We start from the raw sequence: 19,487 nt of genomic DNA on the forward strand, positions 1-19,487 counted from the left end.
TTCCAAGTCATTTCCTTTGATAGCACACGTGTATGAGGTGACATATTCGTTTGGATTAGTCGTCACATTATACTTAGGAATCTCAGGCATATGAAACTTCTTGGGGATTAGCTTCGGAGATGCACTTGAGGGGAAAGGTTTTTGTACAAACTTTTTGGAATCTAGTCCTTTCAATATTGGTGGTGCCCCTGGGATTTGGTCGAACCTGGAGTTATAGGTTTCCACATTCTTGTCATTTTCCTAGATCTTCTTCTCCCCTGTCTCGATTTGCTTTGTTAATTCTTCAAGCATCTTTATGATAGCAAGATTGGATTCTGATTCCTTCTCATTCGATTTCCTCGAAGCCGATTCGACCCTGTGTATAACTTCCTGGGATGGCTCAAGTTTGACCTTGCTCGGTGTGTGGTTCTGATTTTGGAGCTGGGCTATTGCAGCCTGTTGGGCCTACAACATTTCGAAGATCACCCGCAGGCTGGTCCTGCTATCTTCACCGCCATGTGAGTTTTGAGTAGCTGATCTGGTACCCCCGCGAATGCTGCTTTCAGGATCGACAGCCAAATTTCCATTGATGGCTACATGCGAACTGGCATCGATCAGATCTACAGCTGAAATTCCATCGAGGCCAGCAGGGGGTACAACGTTTCCTAGTGCAATATTCTCATTTCCACCGTAGTGGCCAAGATCATTGTTAATGTTTTGAGGTTCTAACTGAGAGTTTGACATCTTTTAATCTTATAATCAAAGATACTTCAAAGAACAAGTATAAAATAGTGTGTGTTATGAATGTTTGTACCAGGCAATCACTATTGTCCTTAGCTCCACGATGGGTACCAAAATGCTTACCCTAAAAACGGATAACAATTGAATTTATATGTGGTTTTAAGGACACGTGATTTTACTTGGCACAAACTGAGAAAAAACATAAATTGATATTGAAATTGATTGTAAAGGAACAAATGCAAACCAAACGAATCAAATAGCCTTGACCCTAGAATTCGATCACTCTTGAACCAAGTGAAGATTTAGTTGATACAAGAACAAAGTAACAATATAATGAAAACTAGAGAAAGACAACATATTGCTTTATGTAATGTGAATGTGATACCTTTATAAATGATCAACTCCCCTTTATATAGTAGGGAGTCCTACCCTTGGTACAATTCTGAATACAGTAAGAAATCTCATGATTAGCTAATTAATCGACCTCTTCTTGATACGTGTCGAGATCTCTGCCGTGATCCTCGCCCGATCGCGAATATCTCGGCTTCCTATTATTTGGCTCGGCAGGCTTCCCTCGATCTTTCTCAATCTCTATCCCGCTCGGTCTCGATCTTGGCTGATCTCGATCTCGATCAGTCCCTGAGTCACGAGCTTGGCAATCTAACTCCGTGTCATGATCTGATATGACATAGGGTCAAACCTTGGCTTTCCATGCCCTGGTCTTGGTTAATCATACAAAAAGGACAAACCCGATTTTAACCGTATACAAGAACAAAGTGTATGTAAAACATATGTTAACCAGTGAAAATTAATCCCTACATTTATGATTTCCAGTATTTTTTTTCCTTTTGGGTTGTATGTTAGCAAATGAAGTTATATCTTGCCAGGTGAAGAAGTTATGACAACACCACAGAGTGAAGTTGACCAGCTACACTACATGAAATAAAGTTTTCAGTGACAACATTACATGGCGGTCTCTTAAGTCGCTACGAAAGGTAATTTGTCTATTATTAGCTTTTGTAGCGACCAACATCTCCACAAAAAGTAAATAAATGCGCCACAAATAGATTTAACGTAGGTCGCCACAACTACCTACACCTACATAACTTTTTACAGTGGTCGTTAGGGGTGCCAATGGTTCTGTTCGACCGGTTATTTTATAAAATTTGTACCATATCAATTTTTTGATTATTCTATTATGTATAACCAAAATTAGACTTTTCGAAACCGTCTCAGTCATATCAGTTTCTCTTCAGTATCGGTATGGTTGAGTTAATTTTCGATTTTTTTTAAATGTCATGTAAAAGTCACCAGTAGAACTAGAATGCAATAACATATATTCTTTTATATGACTTAGCAAAACTCTCTAGATATTTTTACTGTTTAAAGGGTGATAAATTAAAAAAACATAAAAGAGGGCTAGAGTATACATCCATCAACTATTTTACAGCAACGTAAAAGAAACCAAACAAAGATAAAGAAAATATAAATCATATGAGTGGAAAGATATTAACCAAGCTGAGACTCAAGAATAAAGTCTATAGAAGATTAAATATTAAAAAAGATAAATCTAAATTATATGAAAGGAAACATATTCAATACATTGTAGTTTGCTAGTCATAATCACTAAAATACTTTGTGTATTGCAAATGAAGATGCTGGAAATAACTTAGCGTAAGTAGAATTAGCATAATAGGTTTTAGGAATTAATATTTTGAGATAAATTACTCGTTGACTTGTAACCGTTTTCATAATTCCAAAGTCCAAAGAAAAATTTAATACTTTATTATTTTAAATTAACTATATAAATATATTTTTTAAATGTAAAATTTATTCGATACGGTTCGGTATTTTTTAAATTTATTTTTATAAAATAAAAAATTTGCCCTAATTATTGGTACGGTTATAAATTTATATAAAAACCTACGACTTTTTTTAAAAAAACTAAAAAATCGATTCGGTGCGCTACGGTTCGGTCGGTTTAGTCCATTTTTAAAAATCCATGGAAACTCCCATGCCACTCTAACCAGCGACCTGTAGGAACTTTTAACGGCGACTAAATTGGTCGCCCTCAAAAATACGGACACCTACTCCTTTTGTGGCGACTAAAGATCGCCCGTCAAAACAGCGAGCAATAGTTTCTTTTAGTGGCGACGAAATAGTCGCAATGTAACTTAAAACGACATTTGAAACGGACGAACTTTGTTCTAAAGTGTGAGTCATGGGAGTTGCATGGGTGGACACTGACCAATGAAGGTTGGAGCAAAAACTCTATCAAATTTAGTAAAGTCCTAACGGCAATGCGCGTTTTTTGAGCAAAACCCCAAATCAATATTGGTGGAGGAGAAGCGGTTTGCCGATATCATGAAGAACCCACGGAAACCCTTCAACGGCATATCGCGTTTTTGGGCAAAATCCAAATCAAGGTTCCGTTCCTGGTTTACCGATATAATTGCTCCACCTCTCCCTCCATTCATCCAACATTATATTACAGGATACATACCCATTTTTGGCTTAGTATTTTTTGCTTCCTGCCATTCCTTCGATTTACTATTTTTGTATATGCTGCTTTCTCTGCATTCCGATTCTCTTATCAATTTGTCTTAGCACGGAGTGGTGGCTTCGTTGAAGAGGCGCTGCCATCTCTGTAATTGTTGGCGATGACGATTGGTCCAAGTGATACTATGCAACTCAACAATCACACAGACCTGGAGGCTGGCTCCTCTCATCTCAATGCCGACGGAGCAGACGACTTCTCTGATCCTTTCGACATTGCCAACACCAAGAATGCGTCTTTTCAGGCTCTTAAACGCTGGAGGGTTCGTCTTTCTAGTGCCTATTCCCTTTTCACTAATATTTATATTCCTGCTATGTCCATGTCAATAAACTTCTTTGATGATCCTATTAAATGTTCAGCTTCTTGGTTGACTATATTGAGGTTCTACCCTGTCTCTTTGGTCTTCTGTAGGGTGTGGTTTCTATTCTTAATGATTAAATTCTGAGTATACCTATGCTAATGAACTCTTAGGAGCCTTACAAATAGCTTTTTGCTCAGTAATTTTCATGGTGACTAAGGTGTTCTTTTGTGTCAGAATTTGCGACATACGTTTTAAGAAAGTAATCTGTGTTCACACGTTATCTCATTCTTCTTGTCTAGAACTTAAGAAATAATATATCAACCTCGTCCTTTATCTTTCTGATTAACCTTTGATCACTGACAGGAAGCGGCACTTGTGCTTAATGCTTCACGCCGGTTTAGGTATACTCTCGACTTGAGAAAAGCTGAAGAGAAAGAACAAAGAAGAAGGATGATCAGAGCACACGCTCAAGTCATAAGAGTAATGATGAAATCCATATATTTCTACTGTGTCCTGTTGATTGCTTCATGAATATCTGACTATCGTTTGTTTGCTTTTGTAGGCTGCACTACTTTTTAAGCTTGCTGGACAAAGAGCTATTGGTATATACTCTGCAAATCCTTTCTACTAATGCTTTATCTTGAATGTCTATGAGAGTAGTGGCTTCCCTTGCATAACACTGGTAAAAATAAGTAGTCACTGGCATTTGGTTCATTGAAGGTTTTTAATGGAGATTGGAGTTTAGATTTCCAGAAATGCATCCATGACATGAGAAAATATGAACAAGAAGAATATTGATTGATTAATCTATCAGCAACCTTAGTTGCTTTATTTCTTAACTCATTGCTCGGGAACTCTCTGCTCCCTCTCTCTCTCTCTCTCTCTCTCTCTCTCTCTTTATATATATATATATATATATATCTCACCCCTCATCTTATTTTTCTTCTATCTATCCACAGAAAATGAAGTGAAATGATCAATCTATTGGGATCATCTACTTGTAATTTTTTTTCCTAGGTGAATATTCTGTCACATTTGACCTGCTTGGTGCACATGTGAAGTTAGTGCTGTCATTTTGTCTCATGGTTACAAGATTTGTCTATGAAAGGATCTATCTTATTGGCACAGAGTTTGCACTCTGTTTTCCCTACTCTTGACCGTTAATTATAAATTCTTGCATAGCCACATTCTATTGCAGCTATCATTCACTCTTCTCTTGGTGAAGTAAAGAAGAAACAAATGAAAATTTTGCTCCTGTAGATTCTATTGTTTCTCACCTTTGTCCTTTGAAGCACATACATAGACAGATGAAGTGCTTGCAAAAGTTTCAAGATCTTAAACATCAAATGTATTTAAGGCCTATAGTTAACTTCAAGCCTCTGTCTTTAACTGTTGGTAGCTTAGATAGTAACTTTCCGTATCAGCAACTAACCTTAAAATCTGCCATTTGCTTTGGTTTTGGTATTTTTATTTTTTGCTAGTGTTGGGTACTGAAGTTTCTCCGCCAGCTCCCACTGGTGACTATGGAATTTCACTTGAACAGCTAGCTTCAGTGACTAGGGATCATAATCTTTCTGCATTACAACAATATGGAGGAGTAAGTTAACTTCAGTTAGTCATAGTGTATCTAATATAAAACCATGCTATTAGAAGGGGTTCATCTCTATAGGCGTACTGATATTGATGTTGACATCTTCAGGTCAAAGGTTTATCAGAGATGTTAAAAACAGATCTGGATTCAGGGATTGCGGATGATGATGTTGAATTGTCAAAAAGAAAAAATATGTTTGGGCCAAATACGTATCCCATGAAAAAGGGTCGTAGTTTCTTGGTATTAATTCTATCTGAATTAATCTTATTGAATTGATTTCTGTAAGGAGAAGTGAGATGTAACCATTATCTTTTTTTTTCTAGCGGTTCCTTTGGGAGGCTTGGCAAGATCTGACCCTCATCATCTTAATTGTAGCTGCTGTACTATCGCTGGCACTTGGAATACACACAAAGGTATTTTGCTCTTTACATTGCAAGTTTCAGTCATTGCCAAAATAGGTTCATCTTCTGATGTTAAAAGCTCCACATTCTATTTGTTTTTTTTTCCCTACCCTTTATCTGTTTTAGGGAAATTCCAAATATCTGAAAATTTCATACTTGTCTCACTTAATTTGTATGTTTATAGGCATTCTTCTACTGCATAACACTCCGGTAGTACTTCTCCATTTCAATCATCGGATTTTAATCCCGTGAGAAAAATCTTCATCTATCATTCAATACTCTTGAAAAGACGAGCCTAGATATCTAAATTGTTTGCATTTTGGCACTGCAATCCCATCTAGTCTCACCCAACTTCGCTCTTCTCATGCTGTCTAAACATACATTGCATGTACTCGGTCTTACTTTTATCCTAAAATCCTTACTCTCTAAGGTGCTTCTCCATAGCGCAAGCTTTTGGTTGGCACCTTCGCCAGTTTCGTCAATTAGCACAATATCATCAACTTGGGAGTAATTCTTTCATAGGGCAAAAATCACGTGCTTACAAATATCATACACCATGGGACCCCATCATGTATTGCATTGGTTAGCTCATCCATAACTAGGGCAAATAAGTAGGGGCTCAATGCAAAACCCTAGTATTAAACCTACTGTTAGGGGAATCAGAACACAAACAAGTATAGAATAGAAAATTAATGGATGGTCATCAGTTGACTTAGGAAATCAGAAGATTTTGTTATTGCATTTAGTGATGATTGTTACTCATAGTTTTATACATGATTATTTATACAGGGCCTGAAAGAAGGATGGTATGATGGTGGAAGCATAGCTTTTGCTGTTCTTCTTGTTATTCTTGTAACAGGTAATTCCTTTGATTATTATTGTCCACTTCTTTTTATCCAAGTGAATGGATTTTATAAGTTATTAAATTCCACTTGTTATTTTTATAACAGGGAATTCCTTTGGTTCTTGTTTGTCTACTCCTTTTTATCCAAGTGAATGGATTTTATAGAAGTCATTAAATTCTACAGTGGCTTGGCTGCTTTTTCTTTTGTCAATCTCAGTTTACTGAGTTTATATCAGCTATTGGCACAAATTGAAGAATAGCCATTACCATTCAAGAAAACCATGAAACCCTACAGAATCAGAAAAAAAGATATTAACCTTTCATAATTTCGCTTAAACTGATAAAAGTCCTAGATGCAGCTTAATTTTCTACTGTAAACTTCTTCTCTTTTATTCACGTGTATTCGTGTTGCAGATTTTGGATCATATTTAGTTGATATTTTGGTTGCTAAAAGAACAATTCTTTCTTCGGATTAGCTACTGGTAGCTTTAATTCTCCACAGAACAAGTTGCATTCTTTAATGTATTTTCCTTCCTATCAAATAAATTGATTGTTCTCTTTCTCTTGATTATGAAAAAGGTGCTCTTGATGTTCTTCAAGAGCTATATACGCTTCTTCGCTGATTTGTTTTAAGTTTAATTATGTTTACTTGTACTTCTTTTTCTTTGAAGCGGTCTTCTTCCTTTCTTTCCTGCTAAAACAAAGATGTTAGCTCTTGCTATTCTGAGTTTTAGTTTCTGGGGTGAGATGTATTCCTGCGAGTATTGCAATGGAACAATTCAATGAGTTGGAATCTTGCTAGTGGGTCATCGTAATGTAGCGTTCTTTCCTTTTTGCTTTGATGGAGAGATCAATTTCTGTGGTTCTCCTCGATGCATGTTTCTTTCAACTGATTAACTTGTATAGACAATTAGAGTGGTTTCGCTAGTTCCTATCTTGTTTTTCTGATTTGTTTGTATATTTCGGGATTGCGGTGTAGTTCAGTGATCGATTGATTGATTTGTTTTGTAAATTGTCATTTAGCAACAAGTGACTGCAGACAGTCCCTGCGATTTCAAAACTTAAATGAAGAAAAGCGAAATATCCAAGTAGAGGTAATTGTAGTATTGGAATCAAAGCCTCATTACAATTATAGTTATTAAAATTCTTGTCTTCTAGAAGATAAACAAACTACTTGAAAACGATTTCTAAAGGTTATAAGAGACAGCAGGAGGGAGAAAATTTCGATATATGAAATTGTTGTTGGTGATGTTGTTCCTCTCAGCATAGGTGATCAGGTAAATGTGGAAGTATAGGTTTTTTGGACCTCTTCTCTAGTCAATTTATGATCAAAGAGCTAAAGCTTTTGTATTCTTCCAGGTTCCTGCAGATGGAGTCTTGATTTCTGGTCATTCGCTGGCAATTGACGAGTCTAGCATGACAGGCGAAAGCAAGATTGTAAGCTGGTTAGACCTTTTTGCAATTGTATGTGTTAGCTTATCGATCCAAATAATCTTAAATATCATATCATTTTTAAAGGTAAACAAAAATCAGAAGGCGCCTTGCTTGATGGCTGGTTGCAAGGTAGCAGATGGTGCTGGAACCATGCTTGTAAGATCATCTTATTTCCTTCTTTGTTTTCTTTTTCTGTTCTTCCCCCATCCATTTGAGGATTTAGGATTTTCCTATCAGACTAAGCATAGAAATCCAATCACTAGGATTATTAACTAATAAGGATTGTGAGTATTGAAAAAAAGTTCTGAATCTGGGGGAACACTTCACTATATATTAATATGTTGGAACCCCCTTTATATTATTAAAAATAATATAATAATATAATTTTTAATAAAGGGCGGCTTCTCCTATGTCGTGTCAAATTTGCATCGAAAAAAGAGATTTGTCCTCTCCTATAAAGAAATAAAAAAATAATTGTTTCGTAAAATCTCGTCTAATACTAATATCTAAGCCAATAGAACCTTCATTAGACTATTGAAGATATTTCCTTTTGGAGCATTTAGACATTTTTCGCACTAACTGAAATCACCTATTGCAGAATTTCTATGAGGACAAGTAGTCCTTTTGGTCTAAGTTGCTTGTAATTGTATAACACCTGTTTTTATCATATTCTGTTGTGATAGTTTGCATCATGATATTGTCTACTTGATGATGACCTAGTATTTGAACTTAGCATATGCTGTATTGGAATTGTCATGGTTTTAAAATACTCTTTTTCAACTTCAACTTCAAATATTCTTTGTTTTTTCAACTTCAACTAAATATTGTCCAAACACCTACTAAATGTTTTGTCCACCCTTATCATCATCTCATTAAGCATATTTTTTTTAATTTAGGTAACTGGTGTAGGAATCAATACTGAATGGGGATTGTTGATGGCGAGCATATCAGAGGATACCGGTGAAGAAACTCCATTGCAGGTTATAGTCAAAATGTGCTGCTCATCACTATCAACTTCTTTACTTGTTATATCCAGTCTATGTTTAGCTTCCAATGACAATATGGCAGGTGCGCTTGAATGGGGTTGCCACCTTTATTGGCATTGTTGGCCTGGCTGTTGCACTCTTTGTGCTCATTGTTCTTTTGTGCAGGTAAAGGTATTGCTTTCACTCGAAGCCTTTCTGTAGTGTTTGCATGCTAAATATTGCATTTGACTTTAAATATTATGTCCCAGGTTCTTCACTGGAAATACGAAAAATCCAGATGGGACTACGCAGTTTGTTCATGGAAAGACCAGTGTTAGTAAATCAATTGATGGAGTTGTACATATCATCACTGCAGCTGTAAGCTCTTGCTGATCAATGTTTTTAAGTTTTATCTTACAGGCTTGCCCTTTAGTCTTTGTTTCGGTCATGAACTGTAATGTTACAACAACAACAACAACAACAACAACAACAACAACAACCACCACCCAGTATAATCCCACTAGTGGGGTCTGGGAGGGTAGGGTGTACGCAGACCTTACCCCTACCCTGGGGTAGAGAGGCTGTTTCCAAATAGACCCTCGGCATCCTTCCCTCCAAGAACTCCCCACCTTGCTCTTGGGGTGACTCGAACTCACAACCTCTTGGTTGGAAGTGGAGGTTGCTTACCATCGAACTGTAACGTTGTGGAAACCTTTTGTTTCACTACTCTTAGGTACTGTCATTCAGAAACCTTTTGTTAATATAGCACAAATGTGGATAAGTGTCATGTCCAATGAGGATTACTGACATGGGAGAATTTAAATCTAATAAGATGCTGTCTATGTTAGATTGAACAGATAGTGCTCTACTTTTCATTAACTCTAACAATCTAAATCTTACTTAAAACATGTTTATAACCTATCAATGAATGTAGAAGTGGCGTGCTGTGTGTCACATATCAATCAACCAACTATGCCTGAATCCTGAAGGACCCGAACTAATTGGGGTCGTCGGCTATATGAGTTCTCTATATCCACTTTTTGTGTATGACATATTGTTAGAAATTAACAATGCTTATAAATTGTATTCTTGTCATTTGATAGACTTTTTGTCCTTTCTCCTACCTTCTCTAAATGAGGGCCTCGGTTTTAAAGTTTTGAATGGCTTATCTTGTTATTATTCGATTTTGGCTTTGCCTCTAATAATAAATGGTTTGATCCTTTGTATAAATTATTTGTCCATGTATTGTTGTTCTTGGAAGACAATTCAGTTTCTCACAGATTCAGAACCTACTAATTCTTATGTTGTCTCACTAATGCAACAAGTTCTTCTCAGGTCACAATTGTGGTTGTTGCTGTCCCTGAAGGTCTTCCTTTAGCTGTTACATTGACGTAAGTATCAAATAAAGGCTTCTTACTCAACAGGTTTTACTTAATCTTCCGGTGCCTTATAATTCTCTTAAATCATTGCCTGTTCTAAATCTTGTGACAGTTTAGCATACTCAATGAAGAAAATGATGGCTGACAAGGCTTTGGTACATACATTGTTACTCCTTTTGCATATCTGTTGATTGTTTAGTTAAATATATCAGAATGTTGATATTATTGTAATCGTGCTTGAAATAGTTACTGTAATTAATGTGCAGGTGCGCAGACTTTCAGCATGTGAAACTATGGGATCTGCTACAACTATTTGCAGTGATAAAACTGGAACACTAACTCTGAATCAGGTGGCTTTGCAGTTTCATGCTTTTGATCTTCAGACTGACACCTTCAACTACATCTCTACTCTCATTCACAGATTTTTTGGCAACTAATATGCTTTCTCTTAGTACAGATGACAGTGGTTGAAGCCTATATTGGGGAAAAGAAGCTCGATCCACCTGAAGATGGTTCACAGTTACACTCAGCTGTTTCCTCTCTTCTGGACGAGGGCATAACTCAGAATACTTCCGGCAGTGTCTTTGCTTCCAAGGTACTCTGTCTGTTTTTCCTCGTCTCTCTAAATTATCTCTTACATATGTACCATGTATTTTGATGGCTCTAGGGTGGCAGGCATTCATGAAAAAGTTTGAGATGAGAAGTCTTAACAGTCTTCTTAGATGACATTTACTCAAAATGCTCTTGAATGTTAGTCCTCATAGATCAGCTGTCCTGAAAAAAAACATGTATTGTCTTTCTCCTTGCATATTTACAGCAGTATTTGGATCAGCTGTTTTACACCACTTCATCTTTCCACCTTCACCGCAGCCAATTCATATAATTTTAATTCGTTATCTGATCTGCAGAAATGATTTCTTGTTTACTTTGGCATGCATGTCTAACTACCCTTGTCTCATTGTTTTTGATTCGGTTTCCCCTCTTTGTAGGATGGCAAGGGAATAGAGGTTTCAGGATCTCCCACTGAAAAGGCCATTCTTACATGGGGTGTTAAGGTAGTATTAGCAGATTGTCCTTCTATTTAATTCTGTAAATCAACAAAATCTGTTTGTTCAACTACTGCACATCTTATGCAGATGGGAATGAAGTTCGAAGTTGTCAGATCACAATCCATAATTCTTCATGTCTCTCCTTTTAATTCTACAAAGAAGAGAGGAGGTGTCGCAGTTAGAGAGCGGGTAATTAACTTATCTGATATTCAAGTTCTTGCAGCTTCATAATCCTGTTAGCTTTGTTAAGGTTTCTTTAATTTTAAATAGATGGAGATAACTTATGTCCATTTAGTGAGGCTTTATTTCTCTACATAATGTAATGGGAGAACTTAGCATTTTGGTGATACTTTTTTCATATACAGGTTAATAATTGAAACCTAAAGACCTTGTGAGGCTTCATGTATTATGTTAAAATCAACTCATCGTCTAGAAGTAAGTGTTTGAGTGATGATCTACAATAACAAGTTATCTCTTTTGAGTCGTCATAAACAACAACAACAACATACCCGGTATTATCCCACACCGTGGGGTCTGGGGAGGGTAGTGTGTACGCAGACCTTACCCCTACCGTGTGAAGATAGAGAGGCTATTTCCAATAGACCCTCGGCTCAGGAAAGCATAAGCACCACATCTTCTGAGTCGTCATAGGCTAAGTTAATTTATTTATGTCTTAAATCAAAAAGATTGTGTTGAAAGGTCCTCCGGCATTAAGAACCAAAAGATCCCTAGAAATGGTATATATATGCCTGGTGCTAGTGATTCTTTGGGACTAACCTTAGTGATTCCACTGAAAATATTGTCTCTTTTTATTTGAATGATTATCCTGTGAAAAATAAGCAATGTTAGTTTTTGGACTATGACATTGGTACATAAGCGTACATGAAATAAGGGCTTCATAGGATGAGAGCTGGAAGATGCTGTGGCCTCTTTGGATTTTCAAGATCATGCATTCTTTCTTGTTTTTTTATTGGCTCGCATGATAGTTTCTTATGCTAATGCACTTTGTGATTTCCTCCAATCTATATATATATGGTGTGGATGAACTATTTAAATTATCTGCTCATTTATGATTTTGAATTGTATATTTAACTTTTCTGTTTCTTCCTTTGCAGAGTGGCTCTCAAGTTCATATGCATTGGAAGGGTGCAGCTGAAATTATACTGGCATCATGTACCCAATACCTTGACTCAAATGGCTGCTTGCAATCCATTGAGAAAGAGAAGGTTAGAAGAAGTTAAGATTAGTTACTAAGAGATAACATTACTAACTTTGACAAAATTGAGTCTTGTGAACACTTCTGCTGACTTTATTCTCTCCCAAATTTTGGTATTGAAAAACATAAGCAAAATTAGGAATCAAGAAAAGGACGCTTTAGTGCAGGCTTCCTCCTTTCATCACTTTTTAATAAATATGTTGGCTGCAGGATCTTTTCAAAGAAGCAATTGAAGATATGGCAGCAAAGAGTTTGAGGTGTGTTGCCATGGCATACCGAACTTGTAACATAGATGAGGTTCCAAGTGATGAAGAACAGCTGGCACGTTGGGTTCTACCAGAAGATGGCCTTATTTTGCTTGCTATATTTGGTATAAAGGTACATGTTCCGTAAAGTTGTGTAGTTGGGATGTATGTAGTGTCTTGAATATTGTTCTACTCATGTCCTCCTTTCTTGGTAATATTTAATAAATCCAAAACCATATCCTTCAGTTACTTTTTTAATCTTATGTCTGCGGCACAACATGTACTCCCTCCATCCTACTTTTCTTTGACCTGGCTCGACTGTCATGGGGTTTGAGAGAAAATGGTTTGAATTTAGTTATTCTGTTTGACAGGTATATGTTAATAGTAATTGGAAGTTATCATAAGATTCAATGATGCCACATCCTATTTAAAATAATATAAATTTGTGCAGTATACGACATGGTACATATTTATGTAGTATTTAATTTTAAGAGTTGTATTGCAAGTTCTCATTTATCTTTCTTTGCCTTTCTACATAGGATCCTTGTCGGCCAGGTGTCAAAGATGCAGTAAGACAGTGCAGAGATTCTGGTGTTAAGGTAATCTTAATATCTCTCAAATTTTGGCTGCATATTGATGTAATAATAGCCAACAAGGTGGTACAATGGACCATATAATCATATGCTAGAACTTTGTCAGAATGAAATTTTTTACTTTGGTCCAAGGTGATTTCTTTTAATTAATTGAACCTATTTTCAAACATGTTGGACCAGTCAATTATACTAATTTTCGATGTTTATTCTATCAAAATCTATCTTCCTCTTTACAGGAATTTTTTTTTGTGAAATTATAGGTCTTGAATGGAATCAAATATTTCAATTATTTGTCACCTTGTATGATGCTATTAGCTCAGTATTTAAATTGTCATGGTCCTGTACGCACAGTTAGCCACATGATTGTAACTTACAATTTGAGGTATCTGGAATGCGTTCGTTCTTATAAGAAACAATTTTACAATTTGAGAACCTTTAGGTGCGCATGGTAACTGGAGATAATATTCAAACAGCTAGAGCAATTGCCTTGGAGTGTGGAATTTTAACTTCAAATGCAGAAGTCACTGAATTTGAAGTTATTGAGGGGAAGACCTTCCGTGAGTTGTCTGAAAAGGAGCGAGAACAAGTTGCGAAAAGAATGTCGGTATGTTATCCATGAACTGGGATAATAACTGACATATTTTTTATCTATTTGTATCTCCAGTTTTATGTTGGCACATCGATAAAAGTAGAAAGCTGGTTTTTAGGTTATGGGAAGGTCATCTCCAAATGACAAGCTTTTGCTTGTGCAAACACTACGTAAACTAGGGGAGATCGTTGCTGTTACTGGAGATGGAACTAACGATGCTCCTGCACTGCATGAGGTCCAATGACTTTCTTATTGCTTTCTGTTTGTTCAATTGTTTTGTTATTTTTTCCTTTTTTGTGTCGTCAGTAGCTGATCCTATGTACTTTCACAAAAAATGGGTTGATCCTTGATAATATCTTTTAAAGAAGCAATCTTTTCTCTTTAGAAGTATTATCAAGGGATAATCATATGATGAAGATGATCTTTTCTCCTTCATCTTCCCTTTTCTCTGTTCCTAATATTCTTCTCTTGCTTCTCTCTCAAAGGCGTGATATCCCTTAAAAAATGTTTCCTTTTTTATTCCTTTTAACATTAGAGAGCAAAAATCCTTTCTGATTTGTAAGTGGTTATTAGTTTTAGCAATCGGCACCTAGGTATTGGTGGTGGCCTGGGCACTGAGAACGGGCACCTAAGGGCCCTTGCATTGTTTTGTGCACCTCCAGTAAAATGATTTGGTTTTTCTAGGTATTGGTTTGTCTTTCTCGATTCGGTGGATCTTAGCCGAAATATCATGTTTGACTTGCACAATGACTAGGTTAAGAGTTGTAAACCTAGTTTTTGATTTCACGAATAGATTATAAAAGTAGTTTGACGAAATGTGTCAAACCATGTAACTATTTGGGGTTAAGTATATGAGTTACAGTTTCCTATGACAGTATTTTGGGTCTGACTAGAAAATATGGATATTCAATCACAGTGGATGTAGTACAATTTGTTTGTAGCTGGTAATGTCTCCAATGGGAGACCACTGTGTTGTGTGCTTCAATAGCCATTTGATAGACCTCAAATAAAATGATTCTCCTGGGTAAGTAAATGTATCATGACTTGATGCTCAGGGCTTAAGGATATTGCCAAGGCTCAGGTGCTGTATTTAGTCTGGAATAAGCAGCTTTTTGTAACTAATTATATTATTCTCTTAGATATATCAGAATTTCTGATATATGCTAATTTCTTTGTGTTTCAATATTTAGGCCGACATAGGCCTTTCCATGGGCATCCAAGGAACAGAAGTCGCAAAAGAAAGCTCTGACATCATTATCTTGGATGATAATTTTGCTTCAGTGGTGAAGGTGAGTTGGAGAATCTATTTCGGTGTTTGTAGAAAATGTTAGATTGCTTTCTAGAGATTAATTGTCTGTGATTATAAGACTCGACTATGTACAATGTCAGGAATGCTTATTAAGTCTTTTCACCGTTAAATACAACACATTTATATAAACTTCAGAATTCTGATGAGAACATCTGTTGGCCTATGGAGGTGGGTTTTGAGGTCAAAAACTCATTAAAGCTCATAGATATGTATTCATGTTCTGTTTTTTATTCAATCTTGGAAGGTAATTTTGCTAAACTGTGAAAGTAAATTGGACTAACTTATAATGCCTATAGAAGTGTAAAATCTTATTCTGCATCTGTTATGTAAATGCTGGATCCTTAGCCAGTAAGTATTAGAATAGTCTGAACTTTCATTAAGCCTCAATCACAGACGATGTGCTTATTAAGCCTTTTCACTGTTAAATCATATTTATCGGAACTTCAGAATTCTGATGAGAACATTTATTTGGACCATAAAGGTGAGGTCGAAAGCACATGAAAACTCAGATGTGTATTCATATTCTATATTTTTTATTATGATCTTGGAAGGTAATTTTGCTGAATTTTTGAAGATGACTTTGACTAACTTTATAACGCTGAATTTTTTAAAATGACTTTGACTAACTTTAAAACTCAGAAGGTAATTTTGCTGAATTTTTGAAGATGACTTTGACTAACTTTATAATGCTTCTAGAAAATGTGGCTACTTATTCTGAGATCATAAATTATTCCGCATCAACCATGTAATGTTGGGAATTCTTAACCAGAAGGTATTAGAATATGGTCTGACTTTCATTAATTTTGCAAAAATGTGTAACATGGGCTCATCAAAGTTTTAAAGTCAACATGAAAATCGAAGTTCCACCGAGATTTTGCTAGATGATGTAGTGACAAAGAGGGGGCGAGAAGGCAGGAAAGAGGAGTCAGAAAATAAAAACAAGCAGTTCAAGCTTCTTTTTGTCTTGTTATTGCATCCCTTTTCCTTTGCATCGTCAAATTTCCTAGTGGATATTCTTCTTCTTTAACTGACATGTCATCTGTTGAGCCATGTTTATTTGATAAACATGGAGAAAGCAGCCAAACGCTGAGGAAGAAGATGATGTGTCGTGTTAAGTCTGTGTTGTATCAGCTGGTTTTAGTTTGTCAGTGGCTTAGTGTACTAGCATAGATGAAAAGCCATGGTCCTTGACTTAAATTTATCTCAATGTAGGTTGTACGCTGGGGCCGTTCTGTTTATGCAAATATTCAGAAATTCATTCAATTCCAGCTCACTGTTAATGTCGCAGCTCTTGTAATCAATGTTGTGGCAGCAGTTTCTTCCGGTGATGTTCCTCTAAACACAGTGCAGGTCCTCTCTCTCTCTCTCTCTCTCTCTCTCTCTCTCTCTCTCTATACACAGATACAGGAACACGTGTAGAATTTATAATTACTGATTACATAGGTATAAATATGTAATATGTATATGTATAGTGTATATGTGTGCTGTGTTTTCATTCAGCGAGTAATTAGGAATTATAATATTGTAGACTGCATGATATATCCTTCTGCGTTTGCTCAAGGATACTTTTTTGTTTGCAGCTTCTTTGGGTCAATCTAATTATGGATACTCTGGGAGCACTGGCTTTGGCTACTGAACCACCAACTGACCATCTTATGCATAGACCTCCTGTTGGTCGAAGGTCGGTGGGAACTCCATGGGAATTTAATATATTATCTCCTCACATTCATAATATTTTTTATAATTTCGAGTTGTCGCAAAATGAATTATGCCACAGAGCCTGCTAGATTGAGTTTTAAAATGGTGCATGATATTGATCAGTACATCTATTAATATTTCTGGGAATGTAAGCTTGAAGAATGTTTTTTTCTTCTCCTTTTTCCATTAACTTTTTATGTGTAGTAGATAATGACTCACTGTATTCTATAGTATTGAGAAGAAATTAATGTAACGCTAGATGCATCTTTTTCCATTTCTCATGATGTGTTCTTCGAAGTCTTTCATTGGCATCTTCCGTAGTACGATGGTTCAACTAATTTTGAGGGACATTCCTGGTGTTCTTATGCATCACCATTTTGTCCACTTATTTTCCAAAAGGGAATCAAGATGTAGATTTTACTATGAATTGGTTTGGTTAGCTTCTCTGTTGTTTGTTTAATGGCAGAACTCCTCACTTACAGGAATAAGATTCATCATAGGACAGATTTCTTTATCTAAATGAAACTCGCTTGCACCTTCTGTATGTCTCCCAATAGTTCTGATGGTTTTTAGTTCACGGCTGTGTATATGATTCTTATGGGGAAAAAAAAAACCAGACGCAGAGTGTTGGTTTTCTTATTTTACTGTGTTGCAATAATTTATTCAGGCTATTTACATGCTCTGATACTATCATTTGTGAAACTTAGGGAACCTCTGGTAACAAATATCATGTGGAGGAACTTGTTTATTCAGGTCTGGCCTTACTAATATAAGACATCATTGTTTCATTTTATCTTGTTATTTTCACCTTAAAGAAGAAACTTTAATAGCACCCTTTTTTTTAATTAAAAAAATTATTATTTTTCTTTTCTGCAGGCTCTCTACCAAGTTGGAATCCTTCTTGTTCTCAATTTCCAGGGCAAGAGTATTCTTAGCTTAGAGCATGATGACCCAAAACATGCTAATATGGTGAAGAATACCTTAATTTTCAACACATTTGTTTTCTGCCAAGTAAGTTTTTCCTTCCTGCAAAGCAGAAGAAGGGTGTGTCTGAGATGTCATTAAAATTTTATTCTCTTATCTGATGAAAAAGGAAATGTGTGTATGCTGTGTATTTCTTTAAAAATGGTTATCCCCTCTGTCGATAATTTTCTTTCTTCACTTGTCTTATTCAAGGCTAGATTACACATCAAGCCTCAGACATCTAACTAGTTCAAATACAGATATTCAATGAGTTTAATGCTCGAAAGCCAGATGAAATTAATGTCTTTACTGGCGTGACCAAAAACCCCCTCTTTACTGGGGTTGTGGGAACTACTTTCATACTTCAGGTGAGAGATCATCAACTACGCAGATAAAGGTTTCTGATTAGAATTCTTTCATTTTGTTGTCACTGACTATCATATTCCTCCATACAACAGATCATTATCATTGAGTTCCTTGGAAAATTTACATCAACAGTTAGACTCAGTTGGAAACTATGGTTGGTTTCACTTGCCATTGGTATTATCAGGTAGCGTACAACAGGGTTTTGTGGTTTTTGTTGGTTTGACTAGATTATCTCACACATCTCAACATCTTTGTTTATTGTCACAGCTGGCCTCTTGCAGCTGCGGGAAAATTGATCCCAGTTCCGAAGACCCCCTTGGCTAAGGTCTTCATCAAGTCGTATCAGCAATGCATTGCAGCTCGTAATCCATAAATGAATTCTTTTGGCTCAGCTGTTGCATGCAGATCTACTGTCCTACTAGATTGTGTATATGTATAGTACAGATGAGTAGTAATTGATAGTTGCTGAATAGGAAGAAAAAAGAACCCAAAAAACATTAAGATAGACATTATAAACCAATCCTAGAGTATGTTGTTTATAGTACATGACAGATATGTATACTGTCCACTAGGTTGTAGAATAGTTAATACAATGTAGGATTTTAGTATTTGATAATTATGAATAGGAAGAAAAGAGAACCCAAAAAAAGATTGAGATAGGCATTACAAAGCACCCCGGAAGTATGTTGCTTATAGTACATCATAACTATGTATTTTTTTTATATACAGAACAGGAGTAAGTATTAAGTATAAATCTTGTTTATAGCAATTTGTATGGCAGATATGTCCGTAAAAAGCAACCTGAAGGTATGTTGTATATATCTATTTCACAGAACAGGAGTTAAGCAGTAAGTTAAACTCTTGTTTATAGTAATTTGTGGAAATGTGTATTTATGGCAGATGTATATTTTTTCACAGAACAGGTGTATAATTTGTAAGTCGTGGTATATCTGTTGCATTGTTCATTTACCTGCGCCTGCTTTATGGATCTGAGCCTTCGGCAAAAGCATTTCGATTCGTTAATATTCCTAGTTGTCAACGTGTCATGGTTAAAACGTCTTATTATATTTGATCATTTGCCAGTATTTATATTAATCAAGTGCACGTTGTATTACAGGTGTGTTGCACTACTGGTTTCATGTTTTGTACTTTGCTTTAACATTATAAACAAAAGATTTTCATAGAAACGCATAGCATTTATGGATAAAACAAAGGGTTTGTTTTCCTCAGGAAGAGGAGCTAAATCCATCGGTGACAAATTTGAAAT

General features: G+C 36.0%; 1 protein-coding gene across 2 annotated transcripts; it reads left to right on the plus strand.

The window, feature by feature from the left end:
- The first annotated feature begins 2,904 nt into the window (after positions 1-2,904).
- On the plus strand, positions 2,905-19,143 carry LOC107803287 (calcium-transporting ATPase 9, plasma membrane-type). 2 transcript variants are annotated; one of them, XM_016626975.2, is made up of 34 exons: positions 2,905-3,146; positions 3,328-3,539; positions 3,942-4,058; positions 4,141-4,180; positions 5,060-5,175; positions 5,278-5,409; positions 5,493-5,582; positions 6,360-6,429; positions 7,438-7,508; positions 7,608-7,691; positions 7,774-7,851; positions 7,933-8,004; positions 8,745-8,828; positions 8,917-8,999; positions 9,083-9,191; positions 10,149-10,204; positions 10,305-10,347; positions 10,459-10,542; positions 10,650-10,787; positions 11,182-11,247; positions 11,329-11,430; positions 12,357-12,467; positions 12,668-12,835; positions 13,242-13,301; positions 13,735-13,899; positions 14,003-14,119; positions 15,075-15,173; positions 16,406-16,543; positions 16,774-16,874; positions 17,599-17,644; positions 17,768-17,902; positions 18,115-18,222; positions 18,313-18,404; positions 18,488-19,143. In XM_016626975.2, exons 2-34 carry the CDS (start codon positions 3,381-3,383, stop codon positions 18,591-18,593), a joined length of 3,240 nt encoding a protein of 1,079 aa, XP_016482461.1. In that variant the 5' UTR covers positions 2,905-3,146; positions 3,328-3,380; the 3' UTR covers positions 18,594-19,143. The 2 variants fall into 2 exon arrangements, with proteins under 2 accessions (XP_016482461.1, XP_016482463.1); XM_016626977.2 differs by lacking the exons at positions 2,905-3,146; positions 3,328-3,539; positions 3,942-4,058; positions 4,141-4,180 and having other exon boundaries at positions 5,061-5,189.
- Positions 19,144-19,487: the final 344 nt, after the last annotated feature.

Source organism: Nicotiana tabacum, chromosome 6 (genome assembly GCF_000715075.1).
Source record: "Nicotiana tabacum cultivar K326 chromosome 6, ASM71507v2, whole genome shotgun sequence".
Lineage (NCBI taxonomy): Eukaryota > Viridiplantae > Streptophyta > Magnoliopsida > Solanales > Solanaceae > Nicotiana > Nicotiana tabacum.

Excerpts from the sequence above, each read along its gene's own strand:
- LOC107803287 (XM_016626975.2), top strand. The coding sequence starts at position 3,381 with ATGACGATTGGTCCAAGTGATACTATGCAACTCAACAATCACACAGAC. Across the intron at positions 7,692-7,773 it reads CTCTCAGCATAGGTGATCAG|GTTCCTGCAGATGGAGTCTT; the intron begins GTAAATGTGGAA and ends GTATTCTTCCAG. Across the intron at positions 11,248-11,328 it reads TTCTTACATGGGGTGTTAAG|ATGGGAATGAAGTTCGAAGT; the intron begins GTAGTATTAGCA and ends CATCTTATGCAG.